The sequence below is a fragment of the Sciurus carolinensis genome, chromosome 8, assembly GCF_902686445.1.
Source record: "Sciurus carolinensis chromosome 8, mSciCar1.2, whole genome shotgun sequence".
NCBI lineage: Eukaryota > Metazoa > Chordata > Mammalia > Rodentia > Sciuridae > Sciurus > Sciurus carolinensis.
In genome coordinates, this window is record NC_062220.1 from 19793657 (window position 1) to 19814212 (window position 20556).

Genomic DNA, 20556 nt, shown 5'->3' on the forward strand with positions numbered 1-20556 from the left:
TTATCTTCTTTCTCTGGGATTCATTGTCTCCCTATTTGCTTTTTTCCTTCCAGAACTCATTAGCAATGGGAAAGGGTAAAAGTCCAGGGCTCAGCGTTTCAATCTGCCTCCTCCCTTCAGGACCCATTGTGGTTGGGAAGGGATGAAAGTTTGCTTTTTTTCCCTTGGGGCCCATTGTTACTGGGAAGAGATTTACTGAGAGAGGATTAATGATTGCCTTCCTCCTCCCTCTTCCTCTGGGTCAGTTAGTTTTGGGGGTTGTCATTTCCCGTCCTGGGGGTGTCATTTTCTGTATCCTTCACTGATAGGTTTATTTTTAACAACAACAACAAAAAAATCCCTCTTTTCAAACTATTCCATACATGTTTTGTCAGTTGTCCACATTAGAACAATTTTGAATATTTGGTTAGAAAATTACCTCTAATAAGAAGCACTTAAAAATATGAAAATTTTTTTCTTTCTTAAAAGAGTAAAACCAACAGTCAAGGTGAAATATAGGATTTGCCATGCCACCATCTTTATTTTAACAGACACACCTCTTGCAATTAGTATAGTACATAAAAGTATGTGAGGCAAAGACATTTGGAGGAATTCCATTTATTGTGGATGCATTTTCACTATACATTTTTATTGCAGCGATCAATTATCAGTGAAAAATATCAAGTGTTTATAACATTTTAAAGAATGGCAGATTCACAGAACATGCTAGTCAGCTTGCAGTTTTATCTCTTAAAGATAACAGAGAATTGTAATCAAACAAGTCAAAGAGGAATTTGTTTTCCCAAAGGTTAAATTCAAAATGCATAAAATTCTACCCTAAAACTTATTCCATCCAAACATTGGAATAAAAGTCAGGATCGATACATTCCTCAACTTTAGATTTTCTAGAAAATATATAAAATAGCAATCAGGAGAAGCTCTTGTTCAAAAATTCATCAAAACAATGTTCCCTCACCATTGGCCTTAATTCAGATGTTAGACCATTTCACTCCAATGATAGGAATCCTCTACATGGGAGCCTCACGTAAATTCTAGCTCATTTTATCATAGACTTGTGTCTACTCTGTCATGGGTGGATGGCTTGTGCAATCTTGGTGGCTTTCCTTCCTTTGGTCCAGGTTTGCTAAAAGCTAAGGGATCCAACTAACCTTACCGTTCCTGGTTTAAGAGGAAGATAGTCTTTGGAAGGCAGCGCTTACTCCTCAAGCCAGCCCTGCTCCGGCTAGCTTTTCTGGAGAAGTGTGTGACTTATAAAATAGTCATTTGGGATGCTCTCTCAGTGTGGCAGGAATGGAGCTTAAGACAATTTTGGCTAAGTCAACTGAGGTATGAATTTACATGGTGAAACTATAAGCATTAAGTCTATACTAGGACATTTTGCCAAGATACTGGAGTACCCTTTCATCACCTACTGTGATGAATAAAGACTTACATGCTAAATTAAGATCTGATATCTGGATTGTGTGTGTACAAATGGTGAGTCAACAAAGACTCAGGAAAAAATAATACTAGTAAAATTTACATATAGTTTTGAAATTTCAGAACATGATCAACTTATGACAAGTACCAATGACTAATAAAGTAGAATAGAAGTTTAACTTGAAAAATATTTCAGAGTATATGAAGGTAGGGTACTAGTATATGAAGGTGTCATGCCTCCTAAATACTAGACTTACTCTACTTCTCTGCTTCCCTTCCAGACATGGGCCAAAGTTGGTCTTTGTTTATATCTTTGTCTAGAATTCCAATCTGTGCAGTATTGTCACTGAAATTCTTGTCTTTAAATCTTTGCAAAGGAAGAGACCTTAGCTATCATGTTGGCCAACTTGCTATGAACTTCAGTGTTGCAGGTAAGTAGGCTTGAACTTGATCCAAATGGTAGATTTTGTAAAATTCACACTGGGCTTCAAGATTGCCTTTAATTATAGACTAAACACTATGTCTTATAGAAAATTTCAACTCCTTTTGACACTTCTAATCTCTCTTTTCAATACTTTTTTAGTAAGTCATCGGGCATTGAAAACATATCCATACCTATCTGCCATGTTTCTGTTGGCAAATATGAAATATTAATATAATATTGTGTTTTTTAATTTTTAAAGAGCTGTGATATTGGCTAGTTACAAAGACATACTACTAAAAATAATAGTCTAGCACATGAAAAGCACTCTACTGTTAGTGTGTTTGTATACGTTTTTGCACATACATACATACATAATCGGGTAATCTAAAATGTGGGTCAGGCTTCTACACTATCAAAGAAATCCACAAAGCAACCAACCTAAAAAAATCAGTACCACTGTCAGCTAAAATAATAATCCAATTTAGATATGAATCAGCACAAAAAAGTAATACCTTAACAGTTCATCTTCTTTTTTAAAAAAGACATCATTATTGCAGAATATCAAATCCAAAATGGGTTACTTTCAGAAACAGTTACCATGGCCTACGTAGATAATTTCTTCCATGCTTTATTCTAAAGTGCAGAAACAATATGACTCCTGTATTAACAACAACAACAACTATGGTTCATTTTTCTAGATACTGCACACATTCCTCAGGTAATCTTAACCTCCTGTTGCTGACTTCCAATGTGGTTGGTATCATTCTTCAGACACGAGTTACGAGCAGTAGAAAAGTCTCTATTTCACAGCATGGGTTTCTTTAGAAACAGGCTCCTGTGCAAAGGCAGTACTTTTACCATGAACATCTCTAGATGTGACTATTAAATATAGTGATCATATACATTGGTTTACTGGGATATTGAAAAACAAAAGAAAATGAACCCAATTTCGTAAATTGACATAAATATAAAACAGAGCAAGTAGCCCTCTACAAGTGAGGTGGTCCAGCGTCTTGAGCTTGGGTTCCTTCTTGAACTGTCTCAAACCTGCTAAGAGAAGAGAAATTTAAATCGACAGCCCAGAATATTTCACCTAGATGGTTTATGGCAGAAGAAAACAAAACAAAACAAAACAGAATTATAGTGTGGCAGGAATAAATATTTCTGAAAGGGAGAATTACTGTTGACATTCTATTCAAATGTATTCTTTTATGCTACTCCTTCTGTTGATTTTTTTTTTTTTCACTTTTCCTATCTTTCTCCTGTATGTTCCCTTTTCCTATCTTGACCTTTGGCTTTGCTTGTGGCATTCAGAGTCCAGGAAGTTTTAAGCTTCACTGAAAGGCCAGAAAATTCTAGGGTGCAACCAGAATAGGCACACATGACTGGCAGTCTGTCAGGGCCCCATCAACAGCTCCCTGACAACAGGGAGCAGCAGCGTATATTCATCTTTGGTTTTCTCCCATTTTTCTCCTAGCAATCTCCTATTCTTACACCCAGACCCTTGAGACTTGCCTGACCACAGTCCTATCCTTATTCCATTCCCCTTCCTTCTTATCTAGCTGCTAAAAATCCTTGCTGAGGTTTTAACTGATATTAAAGTGTTGTGAATTTGCATTTTCGATGTGTTGTGTATTTTCATTACAAAGGAAGACAGTATGACAGGTAGAGAGTTTGACATTTTGGAGCAGAATGACCTAATCTACTGGCTCATTATCTCAGCTCTGGGTCTGGTGGGCCTATTCATATTATTGCTGTAGAAGGAGTTCAACAGCACAGACCAGGGAGAAGAGGGTGGTATGTGTTAAAACTGTCACCATTCTATCTGGTACCACCATGTTGCACAATTCCTGGGAGGACCACTCATGCTGGATTGTGTGTGAGTGGTGTTCCCTGAGTCCTGGCACACCAAGTCATCTTTACTTCACTTCCCAGAGCTCTGGCTAACAGGAGTGTGTCCAGAGGGATTCCATTATACCTGTGAGGACAGCCTATGGACAGCTCAGAGGCAAGGCCACTTCTGAAAGTTCAGCTATCTATGCTGGAAGGATCACTAAGTCTTAGGCCAATAATTTCATTCTTTCTTTAAAAAACAAACAAAATTCTTCCTCTCTCCTGCCACCAACATAAAAATAATGCAAGAAAATTTAAACTACGTTTCTTGCTGAATAAGAAGAATGCATGCTTCGATCAGAGAGCTTCACTGGCAATCCAGGTTTTCCTACCTACTTGCTGTGTGCCTTTAGGAAAGTTATTTAATTTCTCAGTGCCTCATTTTCCTCAGCTGTACAATGGGAATGATAATACTACTTACCTTGCGTGCTGGCTGGAGGACCAAATGGGATAGTAACAGCACCCGGCATAGGGCGGATGCTCCCTCGTAATGGTTTGTAATGGTTGGTGATCAGTCTTACCAGGTGCTTTTATATATTTAGCAATCACTTGGAAATCTGAACTTATTTAAAAGTCACTTTAAGTAGAGAGGCTGGGCTAGTAGGTTTTATTGGAATGAAAGAGCGATATATAACTGATAGAGAAGATAAAGTAACATGCGTAGGCAGCTACACCAGACTTAAAAACGTGCAGAAGGAATGCCCTCACTTCAGTGACACCCAGTGATTCCCTAGTTGCCTTTGACGTGTTCTTTGGTCCTGAGTTTGCTGAAGAATTGCTTCTGTCCCTAGAGTTCTGCATCCACCCAGAAGCAGTCTGACCTTACCCTCTGTTGGTCTCTGATTTCTTTTTAAAATTTTTCCTCTGTTAAAAGAGAAGACTGGATCCGTTTCTCGAGATGGGGAGGGGCTTCGGTAGGGGCTGAATTGGCTCCTTATACAATAGGGACCCTATTTGTATCCTTTAGATGCTGTCCAGAGCCCCCTTTTGAAGACCCAGCTTTCCCTTCACCCAAACAACCAAAAGTAAAAGAGGCATTCTAAGCATTCTTAGCCATTAGTTTTCACAGGTTAGTACATTTTGCCTTGTGAATATTATTTTAATTGGTTGCCGTGGTAACCTTGGGCCTGAGGCTGCTGGCAATGTCTCCTAGTAGAGCTCCAGAAAACAGCTCTGGATCTACTCAGGAAAACAGACACTTCTCCCTAAGGATCTGTTTTCCCCAAATGACTGTGGCACCAAGCCGGGACCTTGCAAAAACACACAGACCCCGGTTATCCCATATGGCCCTCTCTGCTGACCTTCCTGCCACTCTAGGGTATCTAGGGCGATGCCAAAGGCACCCTGAACTTTTCCTTTAACCTGACTACCTGTGGGTCTTTAGAAACCAAGGATCAGGCACAGACAGAACTGTGGGTCAGTGATATTTCTCCTGTGACAAAACGTTATACGACAGGGTTCATCAAGAAAAGAAACCTCTGAAACACCAGTCCTCCTAGGAGATTACCTTAGTGGGGGACGTCACCTTATCCACAGACTGCTTTTCCCAGAGGTTCCGTTTGCCAGATACATCTCCTGGCCTCAAGTCCTAATGAAGAAAGAAGAGAAAGCAGAAGCAATTGATAGGTAGCCATTTATATTTTCTGACCAGGTCTAAATCAATCAGCACATCCATTGTCTTGTTTGGATCAATTTGTTGTTTAGTACACTTGATCCCAGTGATCTCGAGGGGGTGGAATTAAAAGGACCATTCACTGTTATTCGATTTTATATGGACCTCGACCTGTCTGATGGCATGAGAGTGGGCTGGAATGTCATACAGCATCTGGGTCCTTGTCCTTCACCAAGGACTGACTGTTTATTGGACAGTGAAATTAGAATTTAAGCCTATTCAAAATAACATGACCTATTTTTAAATTTCTATAAAATGTGAATAGAGGGCTGGGGCTGTAGCTCAGTGGCAGAGCGCGTGCCTAGCATGTGTGAAGCTCTGGATTTGATCCTTAGCACCACATTAAAAAAACAAAACAAAACAAAAACAAATAAAATAAAGGCATGCTATCCACCTACAACTACAAAAAAATTTGTTTTTAAAGTGAATAGAGCATAGGTTATTTGAAAATAATTCTTTTGGGGTTTAATCAGCATCTTGTCCCTTAGAGATTGATTTTCTTTCACTGTACCCCACCATGTCCCCAACCCTTACTGCGTTAGTGCGTTTAGTACTTCTGGTTGCCAACATTGCATTTCCTTGCCTAAGGCCTTTCTCTGGCTGGAGATGCCCGCTTTTCTGCAGAGTTCACATCTCAGGAGCAGCCCTCAAGCACTGACTGGTGAGCATGAGCACAAGAATGCCTCTCAGACTCTCGGGCCAGGGTAGGAAGTCTCAGAAGCACATGTTCGCCAGGCTTCCAAGGTCTCCCCAGCGGGATTCAGTTTTAACACAGACCTCACTCTCTGCTTTCTTCCCCCATCTCAATCCCTGTAGTATTTTCTTCACCGCCCAAATAAACTCCTTGCACTAGGATCACTGTCTTGGAGTCTGATCACCCAAGCTAAGACCTTTTACTAACTGCACTTTCCTCCCACTAAGAACACTTTGCGTTTCCTAGGGGCAAGTGGGTAATTCAGAAGTAGATCAGCAGAACCTAGCTCCACAAAAGTAAACATCTATCACAAATTGTACCCGTAAGAGAAGTTGACAGTCAATGACGTATGTAAGTACATGTGGGGATCTTGGGAAGGAAACCCGAAAATATGATCTGTAACAGTTATATAGCTTTGAGCCTTTATTTACTGCCTCATAACTAATTTTGTTTGGATGAGGATCCAAAATTCTGTTTCCATTTACTTTTTTTCCAGCATCTGCTTATATTAGTACTTGGCAAAAGGTAGTTTATAGAAAATAAATGTGTTTTAGTGAAATAGGACTGCTTATTTTGGCAAACTCTTTTCTCATTTAAAAAGGCAAAGCTCACAGCAATTGCACTTATCCATGGATGCCAGTCTAACCGAATACATTTCTAATACATAGCATTGAGATCTCAACACTGAAAATGCACTATTAAATGGTACCATGTGAAGCATTTCAGATTTGCCTTAATCTTATTGAATTTCTGGATTTCCGCTGTGGCACGAATTCCTGATATTCTATTAGAGTTATACCTATTTAACTTGGAGACATTAAGCAACAAATCAGGATTTTTTTTTTTTTTTTTTTTTTTTAAGAATTCCACTACATTTGCCAATGTAGGTAAAAGTTGCCAAATTGTCTGGAAGACTGTTTTAAAATTTTACAAAGTATAATTAGGAACATGCTGATGGAAGATCTGAAAAGTGGCGATTATCACATTATTTATTTGATTTGTATGCAACAAATATTTTTATTTCACATGAAGGTTCTTCTACCTGAGAAAATGGATTGCATTTTCCTAAAATTCTGCCAACGAATCTCTTAAGGTTACTTAAAGAGGTTAAAGAGTCAGTTTTAAGAAAATATTAACATCCTTAGATCAAAGAGGAAATATAAATGGAATTACCTGACCAGACTACATTTTAGAGAAAGACCCACTCCGGAAGAAGAGGGAGAAATGAAGGCAGGAGAGGCAGGTTTCCAATCAACCAGAGACCAAAGAGTGAAGAAGAGAAGCCAGCTGAGAAAGACATTGTTGGTTGTTGGTTTTTTTTAAACAAAAAGAAAGACAAATTAGCTTTTTAATTACTGCATAACATATAGTTCAGACACAAAGAATAAGACAAAGCAGCTAAAACAGACACTTAGAATTGAATTCCAGTCACAAAAATTACACTGAAATCCTTTAAATTCTCTCCACAAACAGTTTGAATGTCCCAGTAAGAAATAGGTCAGTGTTTAAATTAATACATTAATTTTCAGGACTCCCAAATAATATTGAGTTGGCAAACTGCTCTGAGCACTTGTAATTCTTAACATCTATGAAAATTATTACTTAACTACTGGTAGAGGATGGTTTTTCTCTGCAGTGAGTTTAGAAGTCAACACTTTAATCCTATGATTTACTTCTATTCTTTGTCTTGGCATTTCACTGGATGAAGACCATTTTGTTCCATTAACTTCTCTATGATTTGGTCCTAATGGCTGCATATCTATGCAAGCACAAACCTAACTTTCTCCTCCATCCATCCGTGTCAAGGAATATAAGCAATGGGCTGACCATAAACCGTCCTCACTCCCAAATCAGAAGACAGCTTTATGGCTCTCCTAATTGCTGTTGTTTTTAGGTAATCTTTTGACATTCTGGGCTCATGATCAGTCTGGCCAGAGTCCCAGTGGTGTCAAACAAACAAGTTTTCCATGAAGGACCAAGATGGAAACACAAATGGCTGAAGAGGCTTGGCAGTAAGAAAATAAGGAAAAGAGGGAAATCAACATCAAGAGTGCATCTCTCCATGCTTCAAACATGTGTTCAAAGTATAATTTTAAAAATGAAAACACAGCACAATTGGGTCAAGTCACAGAGATTTTAGCCACAGGCCAATAGTGTGAGATCCTGTGGATGAGACCCAAGATCCTTGATTGAGCTGTCTTCCTAAACTACCTTTCTTGGGTTTTTTTTGCCTTTCTACCTTTATGCATCTGTAGGACTCTTCCAGCACTTTCTACACTGCCAAAACTTCACCTTTTCTGTGCTGGACCCATAGTGTCTGGGAATAACACTTCTACCTTGCTGAACTCCAAGGCATACTCTCTCCCAAAGAGATTGCCCTATTTGCTTGTCCATTTTTGGACATGATGCTGGGTTGCTAGGTCTAAAGTAAGGGTTACCACTACTTCCACTGGAACACGCACAAAACTTAAAGTGGCTTAATAAGAACATAAAAGCTAGTATTTTATTTATAACATCAATTACAATTTGATTTCTTCCAATATGGTCCTTATATGGGAAGCCACCATAGTCCACAGAATCAAATGTGAGAAGAGATCACTAAAGTCAGACGAACTGCCATATTCTTTCCTTTTACCTCTACCCTCTGGAGGTGGTCTAGCAAATCACTTACTAAATTGTAGGTAAAACAGGCACTGATTCTGTAATTATTCTGTCCTGCCTTTTATGAGGAGGCTGTCAATAATCCTAGAAAATGTTATTATGTAGCACGTGGGAACTCTGACACAGTTATGCCAATTATAATAATAACTAAATGTAATCTTTAAATCTTTTCATTAGAATGACATAGAGATATGATAAGACTATCAGTGAAAGTGCCAATAAACAAGTAGGGAACAAATCCTGGATCAAATTTATGAGAACAAGTTGATACAGAAATGAAATAGATCATCAATGCTATAAACCTAAAAAAAATTACCATCTCCTCTAAATAATGTACCATATTCAAAAGAGGAAAACATTTATCTTTCCCTCCTTATTCCTTTTCTATCTTGAGAGTTCTTCACGAGGTCCATGATTTTCTTGAACTTGAAGATGTTGTGTGGGAGAGTTTTCTTAGATTTTACTAGGTTTTCAAATGGGTCCATAATTCAAAAAGTTTACTAGTCATTGGCCTGGAATCATAAACTTTATATAAATTGTCATGGTTTGGTTTTTGAAATAATTTATACTCTTTGAGTTATCGTGGGTACTGGGGAAACAACACACTAAAGAGCAAATACTTTTTGGATATGGTTGCCTGTCTCAACTGTTTCCTTTCACAGGACCTCCTTTCCCATATCTAGTGGGAAAGGGGAAATGCTGTTCTTGTCAATATATAAAGATTTTCCAATTGCAAATTGGGTTTACATTGGTTTATGCCTCTTGCAAACCCTTATGCAAAGAAATCTTGGGTTGAATACTAATTAAATGGCTCAAGGAATTATACCCAAGAATATGCCCAAGAAGGATATGTATCTGGTTGCGGTGGTACATGCCTGTAATTCCAGCAGCTTGGGAGACTGAGGCAGGAGAATCCCGAATTCAAGGCCAGCTTCAGCAATTTAGAAAGACCCTAAGCAAGTTAGTGAGACCCTGTCTCCACATGTGAAAAAATTTTTTAAAGGTTGGGGATGTTGTTCAGTGGTTAAGTGCCCCTAGGTTCAATCCCTGGTACCAAAACAAAACAAAACAAAACAAAAAAAAACCAAAAACAACAACAACAAAAAAACAGTTCCATCTTTTTTTTATTGGAAAGTTATAAAATTTAGTGACTTTGGAAATTATATGTGGAGCCAACAGATAAAATTAAATGCTGTTATGTCTCAACAGCAGAGGCTTAGGATTTGGAAGGTTTTTCTTCTAGAATGTAGGATTAATGGCAGTTAACTCTCTATTGTCCTGGTTACCAACAAAGGTATAAAGCCAACCTAACAGAACACTCAGCAATATATAGTGGGGAATTTATATGTAAGGCACTTATCACATACACTCAAAAAGAGTTAAAAGAAAAATTTTATAGTAAGATAGCGACACTTGATAAATGAGAAAATTGTAGATATTCAAAAACAACACTCGAAATCAGGTTTTCTAGTTGCTAAATTTACCAGTTATGGGAAAAACTGGCCCCAACTCTTCTAGTTTCCAATTTTTTATTGTTTTCCTTTGCAGGTGTTGATAACAAAATGATAGCAATTATTTCAACAACTACCTTTTTATGCCAATTGCATTTTTATGCCAAGTTATAGAAACTGGGTAAATTAGAAAATATGGGTTCAAAATGGCCAACATACACATTCTTTGGGGAATAAGTATAGTAGACCTCATACTAGAGAAGTAGCCAAAGTAATCGGACATTTTGTTTTCAAATTCCCATCTGTAGTTTCTAGAAGAGAAGCTACACCAGCAAAAGGTCTAAGTTTGAACTGCCCTAACATTCTGGTTAAGTCCTCTCTCAGGGTGGAGAGGCGATCTGGCTCCACTTCACCCTCTGCGTGATCATGGTAAGGTTGCCCAGGAATGTCTGCACATCCTACTTGCTTGACGCTCGGCAGACAGCAGAAGCACTGTCTTTCCTAAGAAAACAGACCAACTGCCAGTTTCCTTCTGCAGCTGGAAGCTCAGATCCCAGAAACTCAGATAAACCTGCAGCTACTTACAGAAGGTTTGGGAGCAGGCGACTTGTTCCCATCCGGGGTTTTAGTTAGCCATTCATTGATGCGGCTCGAAACTCCCACCTTCAGGCCAGCGGTTTCCTACAGTCAATCGTCCAAAATATTAAAGAAAAAAGTAAACTTTACCTGGGAAGGGGTCTTGAAAGCAACCCCCAAACACCATTAAGTATTATTTTACAGAACCATAAACCTAAAACTTGATTATTAAAAGAATATCTGCTTTTTTTTTTTTTTTTTTTTTCTGGTGTACCTCACACCATCCCAACCCAGAGAGTTAGCAATTAACCTCAGGTGCCTTAGAGGTCTGTGGCCAGGGCTAGTACACAGGGTTGCTTCCTGAGTGCATCTACCCTGAACTTGCTTTTATGGTCACTGCAAAACAAAGTACAAATTGCACCTTTGCCACTGCTTTTATTGCAAACTACTGTGACTTCTAAAACAAATCAGGAAAAAAAATCCACTTCTCTAAACTTAAAAGACAAAAATCACATGCTCACCTTATTTGGTGTGCCTGATGCAGTGGGGGAGGAAAACACATTCCCTTTCTCCCACATGCTCTTGATATTGCGTACGCCTTCAGCAGGAACAGGAAGATCAGAGGCTGCTGGCTTGGTAGGTTTTGCAGTTTTTGTTCCCTGAAATATGTGAATTATTTTTAGGATTGGTGCTGAGAGGTTTGTCCTTGCAAAATTACAGGGAGCTGGTCTTCCTCAACAGGATCATTTAAAAATGTTATTGTGTATATATCTTCATCAAAAATGAGTCATATTTTCTGTTGTAAAACCATACTCTGATGACATGTAGCCCTCAAAACAAACTGTAAGAGCTTTTGAAAATGAAATATGCTTTCTAATGGCATGCTGTTTATTTTTAAAGTGACATCTAACTTTTTTTCATTAAGAGACACATTTTAAATGCTTACTTTGTACAGGGCACTTTGTTAGGTTCTGGGTAAAAGGGGGTATTCAAAATGAGCGTCTGCTCTGTAAGCTTCTGTGGATTTAGGTTTTAACAGAAAGATGGCAACTAGTTACACAAGTGTTTCTATCACATTGCGGAAGGTGCTGTAAGAAATAAAGAGTGTTATAAAGCTTGGCAAAAGGGGGACAGAATACTTAGTTTTGGAGCATAAAAAGACTACTCTGAGAAAGTGATGTTTAACCCGAATCTGGCAAATGACTCAGAATTAGTAAAGGGATCAAGTGGAGCAAACTCCATTGTATGCCAAGGTAACAGCATGTGCAAATGTCCTGGAGCAGGGAAGTTTTTCGGAACTGAAAGACAGATAGATACTACTGAATGGTGAATACACTGGAAGGAAGGAAAATATGGATGTAAGTAAGAGAGGTATGCATTTGAGATCCTTTCCCAGCAGTGAAGAAACATATCCAGAACAGCACCAGTTTCTCCCCTGGTCTTGCTTTGTGGCCTGTGGTCAAGATGGTCAGCTACGATGAGTGGTACCAGTAGTGGCCTTGGGTTAAAAAAGGATTTTGCCAGTCTAGGCAAAGTCCGAAGTCTCTCTTGGTTTCATTAGACTTATTGGTGCCATGACTAACTGAATCACAGAAAATAGCTGTCTTATCTTTAGTGGACGTTAATCTTATGAGTAAAAATCACGTCTCAATTGTGAGGACTTGATTATTCATTTGACACATCAGCAGCTCCCTCCATTTCTTATTCCCTCTTATCACTTCTTTGCAAACTACCTTATAGGCATCTCCATCCTAGAGTACAAAGAAGATGAGAAAAGTGAAATGGATGCAGCTACTTCATTGCGGACACTCTGATTCAGGAGGCCAAACCCACTGACTGAAGTCTACGCAGGGAGCAAACCAGGGACACATCCTGGTCAAGGACACCTGCCCTCTGAGTGCTTTGGTCCTTAGAAATACACATTATTTCCAAATACAGTAAAACATCCAGGTCCACTGGATTCAAGTAAGGTAGACGCTACGAAACTATTGTCTTCCAAACTGGAGTTGGCAATAATCATTATATTATTTTATACTATTACTTTTATATAATAGACTTTTTATGAACAAAAGAGGATCAAGCAAAAATTTAAGGGACCTATTTTCTTTCCTAAGGGACCTATTCAAAGCACACACAGAAACCCACTGCATAAAGAACAAAGGATACTAAAGATATACCTGTGAGCATCTACAGAATATAGTTAAATACCAATAAACTCATTCATTAAAAAAATAACAACATTCAGGCTGAAAGTAGTAAGCAGCAATCTATTATATTTTATATTAACTATTATAACATATTTTATAACTATATTTTATTTTTATCTTTATTACTGTACTGCTCCATAACTAGTGCAAAGAAGAGTAAAGCATCATTAATATTCTAACACCACTGTGGCTACTGGACTTGTTTATTCTCCTAGTGTTTCTATGATCTTCTGTCACCAGAGCCTATTTCTGTTCAATAGGACCACGACTTGGAGGCCAATTCTCACCTCAATTGCACTGGTGTATTGCTCCAGTCTGCTGTCTATCTTGGAGACTACTGCTGCTTGATGAGTTGTTTTGACACCGCTGCTAAATAAATAAACACATACATAAAACTATGAGAGGAAGCCAAGTGTGATGGTGCACACCTGTAATGTCCACGATTCAGGAGGCCTAGACAGGAGGATCACAAGTTCAAGGCCAGCCTCAGTAATGCAGCAAGACCCTCAGCTACTTAATGAGATACTGTCTCAAAACAAAAAATAAAAAGGACTGAGAATGTGGCTCAGTGGTAAATCACTCCTGGATCAATCCCCAATATCCCACCCCCCAAAAATATGCATAGATATATATAGAAAGATAGATTTAGATATATACATTCACTGATCTATATATATGGGAGAGAAGAATCTTTCCATGCATATAATAGCTACTTATTCTCAATTGAACCATATTTACCTTTTCTGCACAGACTTATTCAAAAATTCTGCTCGTTCTTCTATCTAGGAATTGAAAAAAAAAATAAATCCTGTTAATATTTTCAGCCCATGCTACTATTGTTCTTGAACCTGGTAAATAAAAATACCAACCAATGTATAAAGGTATTAGGGCACTATCACAGCAGCTTTGCTAGGCAGAAAATACAAATAAGGTATTTGATGGAGATTTGGGAGGTGAAGGTAGGATTGGCAAAGGATAGTGAAAATAAGTAGAGAAATACAAAGTGTGGAAGCAAGTTAAACATCAGATGATAAAAGTGCTCCTAAAATATTATAAATCAGTGTCAAACTAATCATATGTTAAAATCCAAACTCCCATGTGATGGCATTTGGAGGTGAGGCTTTTTGGAGGTCATGAGGTCATGAAGGTGGAGCCCTAAGGAATGGGATCAGTGCCCTTGTGCAGGAAGTCATGAGAGCATGCTTCCTCTGTCTGTTCTCTGGCCATCTACAGAGGAGGAAGAGAGTCCTCACTAGAACCCAACCTGCTTGCATGTTTGGAGACCTCCCAGTCTCCAAAGTGTGCATATAGTAATTTAGTAATTTTCTAGTCCAAACTGATTGAGATGAGGGACAGTCAACATATCAGCCTACGGTAGGTAACTGTAGTCCAGTTGGTTCTGAGGCTGACCTGGACAGGTTAGAACACAGAACTTTTCAGCACACATGTGCTTTGGCACAGGCAGTTATAAAGAGTTTCACTGTTTGCTAATTTTGATGGGCCATGGGTAGCAGAGAATATCTCTAGTCTGGAGTTGGGTACCACATGGAGTCAACAAATACTTGTTTTGATAAAGAACATATGAATTTAAGAGATAAAGTTTCAGTAAAGTACAATGTTTGATTTAGAAGCAAAAAGAAGTTTGTAGTTAAAAAAAAGAATTAAAGACCACTGAACTGCCCATCTAGCCTACATAAGCCAGTTTATGGGATTTTGTTATGGTGGCCTGAGCAGACTGGGAGAGACAAGGACCCTTTCTTTAAGAAGCATACACATTTAGTAGGGAAGAATATAAAGCACATAAAGAGGATGTTAAAAATCAGTGGTAGGTACCCTATGAAAGATGAGAGCAAAATGACATGTCTAAGGCAAGCAATTATCTGGGGGAGTTGGGCAAGGCTTCTCAGTAGTTTTGATATTTGTAGTTTGTAGTTTATATAGTTTCATAATTGAATTTATGAAAGTAAGAATGGAAATCCAGGTTCAAGGGGAAAGGACAGTTTTAACAAAGTAAATACGTGTTCAAAGATTTGGGGCAGGCAGGGAGGTAGAACTAAAGAACTCATCATGGTGGCAGAGCTGAGACTTTTTTATTTTTTTATTTTTTTGCGGTTCTGGGGATTTGAACCCAGGGCCTTGTGCTTGCAAGACAAGCACTCAACCAACTGAGCTATATCCCCAGCCTGAGACTTGTTCTTTCCAGCATTCTTCCAGCTCAGGGAGCATCCTCCTTCTCACCTAGACCATCACAGTTTTCAAATCAGAGGTGCTCAAACTCCCACACCCTGTTTCTGGAATAGCTCATCCAACTTGACACATTATCACATTTTGTTGGGACTCACCATCCATTTAAGGATGCATCCTTGTTGGAAAAATGCCCTAACTTAATGGCTGTAAGGAATGAAACAATTTGTACAGAATTTGTAAATTCAATGTTCTGTTTAATGTTCGATGAGTTTAACCAGGGAAATTTCTCTGAAGACCAAGAGGTGGCAGTGTTGTCTCGATTACATGTAGACCATCAAAGTTTAGAAAATTGGTACTCATTCCATACCTCTCCATCAATGCATGAAAACACTTATAAAAACCTTTAAATTTAATTTACTTATAGTTTATTCTTTGCTTATTTTATATATAAAAATTACTCACTGCTAACATAATTTAACAAGGAGAGACCAGTTTCTGAGCTTCTCAGACAACAGAAGTCTTGAGAAATTAACAAAATATATTCTTTGATAATACTTTGATGTCAAATAGCAAATGTTTTTCTTCATCTTGGTATTATATAATATTAACTGTATATTATAGTGATCATTAGTATCAATAGCTATCAGAATTGAATTGCAGGTTATAAGTTGAGCTCAAAACCCAGCCAAAGCAAGTTCTTTAAGGCACCTGCTATGGAGACAAGGAATGTACCTGACCCTATTATGAAGAAATTAAAAATGTCTTGGTCTTTTTTTTTTTTTTTTAAACATCATCTCTAATTGATTGCTTACACATGCTGCTCTACCAGAGGGAGTTGATAAAAGGGCTTCTGGGGAGGGCTAGATGAAATGGAAGCCAGGTGTGTGGCTGAGGGAAACACCAGAGAAATAAGGAAGTTGAGACATTTGACCAAGAGGAGATAATCAATGAAGAGAGAGAACGAGTTGCAGATTCTCTGGAGGAAGATCTGGAAGTCTATGGTTTCTTTACATTATCAAGACTTGGGTGGGATTTTAAAGAAGGTAGAAAGAAAGAATATGGTTTTCTTCCTTTGTTGAACCAGGAACAAAAGACCCAGACTGGGCGCAGGCTGGACTCTGGGTACTATACAGATATGGGAAGAACTGAGGGAGCTGTTTACTTTCTGCTTTTTCTTCTAGAGCAGGGTCTCTAAGCCAGGGCCCATTTGCCCAGCGGGCCTAAAGCAGTCTGTGTTTTTGGCATAGCCCCTAAACTAAGAATAATTGTTTTACATTGTTAAATGGTTGGGAAAAATCCAAAGAAGAATGATATTTTCTGACACAAGAAAACTATGAAATGCAAATTTCAGTGCTCATAAATAAAGCTGCCTACCATGCAAAGCCTCTCTACTCCTTCCACTTTGCTGAGGTCTCCCTGGCTAGCATTTGGCTCCCTCTGCAATTCTTGAATTGTTTCCTGAGAGTCAGTCAATCACGTTAGCATCTTGGCCAGCAACTTGCTTAGTACTGCTCTTCCTCATAGCATACGGCACACATGAGCTATACAAACACCAAATATGAAAAACAAATTCCTCTATGGCTTAGTTTGGATTCTCTCTGAAGCAGACCTCAAGATGAGGGTTCCAGTACAAATATTGTCATGTATTTCTTAAATAAGGGATATACTCCGAGAAATGTGTTGTCATGGTTGATTTGTTACGTGAACATAATGGAGTATACTTACAAAAAATAAGACAGCTATGATATAAGTAGGTAATATAATCTAATGAGATCATCATTGCATATCCAGTCTATCATTGGCCAAATGTCATTATACAGTGTGTGACTGTAGTTAATTTGGGAAGTGCTGGAAATATGACTGAGACCCAGATCATCATAAAGACTAAGTGAAGCTAATTGAGGATAAAACATTCTGATTTTCATCTGAAAAAGCAATTACTGTAACATGTAAGTAACTGGTCTTGGTCAGTTTTGTGTGCTACCTCAAACGATCTCATACAACGTGAACATCCTCAACCACTGGAGCTTGGCTATATTGTGTATGCTGGTTTTGCTCCTTGTTGATGCTTCATAACCTAGGTAGGTTGATGGAAAATGAGGATAGAATAAAAATGTTAAAAGTTCACTGAAGACTCATTCATTCTTTCATCTATTCCTTTAACAAATATTTATTAGTATCTTCAATATGCAAGGCACTGTGCTAGGTGCTCAATTAAATGTTAATCCTCAAAGCAAAAGATACGGGGCAGATTGATTGTAAGCAACAGATAGTGCTTTCCCAAATCTGCAGTCTTTTCCCTATTCTGTCATCTCCCTGGCTCGGTTCCTCCTTCTCTAGGAAGTGCTTCCATTTTACAGGAACTCTGTTCCATGAGGGCAAGAGTAGGACCAAACTCAACCTGGCAAAGGACCCTATCCAAGTTGCCTTTCATCTCTTCCTGTGATCACAGCTCTGAAATTTGAACAGCTGTCATTTCTGGTGGCCCTGCTTTTGAAGATGACGAAGCTAGCGTGGAAAGCAGCACAAATCCTTTTCAAACTTCAGATGCACTAAAAACCCATTTTATAAACTTTAAATGATTCCATTCTCAATTGCTCAAAGCAATGAGGTACGAAGAGAATGGACCAATGAAATTTAGAGATAATCATTGCATGTCATCTTAATGTGCACCCAAGTGTCACATTCACAACAGATACAAATCTCACCTCTTTCTTTCCACATGTTGTAAACAAGAGAAGTTATGAAATGGCTGAAAAAAGGGACTGTGGTCTAGCTCCTCCAAATTTCATCTGTTGAACTCTAATCTCCAGGGTGCTGATGTTAACAGGCGGGGCTGGAGGCAGGTGGCTGGGTCAGGAGGGTGGAGCCCTCAGGAATGGGATTAGTGCCTTACAAGAGGCCCAAGGGGCCCTGTTGTCCCCTCCTTTTCCTTCCACTGAGTGAGAACACAATGAGAAGTCACTGAGGCACAGGCCTTCACCAGCTACTGAATCTTCTGGCACCTTGCCTTGGACTTCCCAGTCTCCAGAACCATGAGCCAGACATTGCTGTTGTTCACAAATTACCTCGTCTCAGGCATCTCCTTATAGCAGCCTGAACAGAAGGATGACTTTGCACAAACAATAACTAAACAGGGGGTTGGAATCAGGCTTCTGATGTAAAAGAAATACTAGAAGAAGGTCATCCAGAGTGGGGAGAGGAGCTGAAGATACCTTGAGAGATGAACCTTTAGGAGTGAAGCACTTGAACGGCTTCTTGTCGTCTGACAAGCCATCTTCTGGCATTTTCTGGCGTTTCTCGGCAGCTTCCGCCCTTCGCCTTTCAATCTCTTCCTTTAGCCTCCTCTTCTCTTCCTAAAAAAGAAAGAACAAATAACCAGAACCTCACAGCCAGCTTCAGGGAAAAGGGAAGAGTGTTCTGGGAGGAAGAGCACTGGCCGGTAACAGACTTCGGCTTTAGATTGGGCACTACTCTGTTTTCAAGGTGGTCACTAGGGGTCAGGCCTGAGCACTGACGTCCAGCCACTTGGATTTGGATTCTGGCCTCTCTGCTTTCCACTCTGTGTTCCTTGCCAGGTTATTTATCTGCTACATGCTTCAGTTTCTTCATCTGAAAAATAGAGACAATCATAGTAGCTACTTAACAGTAGCGACTTAAAATGCTGAGACTAACGCTCAGTATGGTGGATTCCCTTAATGTTGATATATTAGCCTCACTATCCTGTAAGTCATTTAATACTGACCTTTCCTTTCTGTGTATGTACAAGAAATACAAATAAGCTTCCTATCTATTTTCTAGAAGAGTTGCAAAATAAATGAGATCACTTACACAAAAAGTTTTATAAATCCATGGTACTATATTTACCAAATTGTACAAGAGATGATTTTATGGTTGCCTGTGGCCACAACTGAATACATTTACATTTTAGCCCTCTGTTTAATTATTGATTATGCATTATGTTAGATGGTTTGACAAACCTGAAATGATGTCAGTATTGTGACCAAGTGGTGAAATTACAGATGTTTACGATCTGTCTCATGAACCCCTCTGTGCCTCCATTTCTGGCCTAGAACACTCTGTTCTGTTCTTTATCAGGCCAAAAGTTCAGAGGTCGGATCAAGTTGCCTGTCTTCTATGAATGATTTCTTGAGAGATTTATGCAGCCTTTTGTAGTTTTCAAACTATGAGATCATTATCACTAGTATTCTTAGGCAGAGACTAATGTCCATCGGTCAGAGGATGTTACAGAAGGATACAGTGCTTTGGTAGATTACCCTCCAGGTAGAATCCAGTTCTAAGAGTTTATAATTTCCCTTCTGCCTTCCTGATACGCTCCTCTTCTAAACAACACAATAATAATGGCAAGGATAATGATAGCTACCACTTTTTGAGTTCCTATTTTGTGCTAGGCACTGTGACTACAATGATCTATTCAGTCATCAGAAAAATCCTGCAAAGTAGATATTATTTCACAGATAAAACAAGACAGAGTAATTAGCAGGTTGTAAGTGGCATTGTTAGGATACAAGGCCAGGTATGTCTGATTATAAAACTCTACCATCACAATGACTTTCCAATCAAAGTTCATTGGTTCATTCAAAGTTGACCTTGGAAAGATTTATACAAACTTTTCACACAGTTCAGGAAAATTGTGTACAGAATTCATGTCAGAAAGTCATTGAAGGGCTGGGGAGATAGTTCAGCTGGTAGAGTGCTTGCTTCACAAGCACAAGGCCCTGAGTTCAATCCCCAGTACCAAAAAAAAAAAAAAAAAAAAAAGAAAGTCATTGAAAAGCTTCCTGCATATATTGAAGGTTGGGTGATCATTATCTCAAAAGTTCTAGGCTCAAGAGTTGAAAAAGTTGGATCCCAACCACTACTGATTCTACCACTTATCATCAAGAATCTTCAAATAAGCCACTTAAACTATTTGATTCCTGGTTTCTTTGCCCATAAAATGAGAACATACCCCAGGACCAAAGGAAAGAATGTTTTTGTAAACTGTAGCAGTATAAGTTGTAGCTGGGTAAGCATTTTTTCATATGCTGAACTAAAGTTTTCTTTCTTGTAACTTTATCTGTTGTTTTTAGTTCTGTCTTAAAGGATGGAACAAATTCATCTGTTCATAATGATAGGACTCTTGCAGTATGTCAGGCACTGTACTGGGTCCTGGGTACACAGCAGTGAACAAATTAGATACCCTGCTTATTTACATTTGAATCTATTTTTAAAAATCTTCTCTACAAAAAAACTCTTCAACTATTAGAAAACAACTATCATGTAACTTAGTTCTTGTACCTAGTTTGCAGATTTTTCATCTTTCTAAGTTTTCTCTCTTTTTTAAAGGTTTTTATATTTTTAAGTTGTAT

General features: G+C 38.6%; 1 protein-coding gene across 8 annotated transcripts in view; it reads right to left on the reverse strand.

Moving 5' to 3' along the window:
* Window positions 1-495: 495 nt before the first annotated feature.
* The window catches only part of Cald1 (caldesmon 1), a 202572-nt gene continuing 182511 nt past the window's right edge, over window positions 496-20556 (reverse strand). For 5 of the 8 annotated variants that reach the window (XM_047560465.1, XM_047560464.1, XM_047560471.1 and 2 more), the window contains 7 exons: window positions 18400-18540; window positions 13736-13779; window positions 13285-13366; window positions 11312-11449; window positions 10800-10895; window positions 5244-5324; window positions 496-2893 (listed from right to left, as the gene is read on the reverse strand). In XM_047560465.1, coding sequence (XP_047416421.1) covers window positions 2885-2893; window positions 5244-5324; window positions 10800-10895; window positions 11312-11449; window positions 13285-13366; window positions 13736-13779; window positions 18400-18540 — 591 coding nt within the window. In that variant the 3' untranslated portion in view covers window positions 496-2884. The remainder of the gene's footprint in view (window positions 2894-5243; window positions 5325-10799; window positions 10896-11311; window positions 11450-13284; window positions 13367-13735; window positions 13780-18399; window positions 18541-20556) is intronic. The other 3 variants (XM_047560467.1, XM_047560472.1, XM_047560469.1) reach the window with 2 other exon arrangements.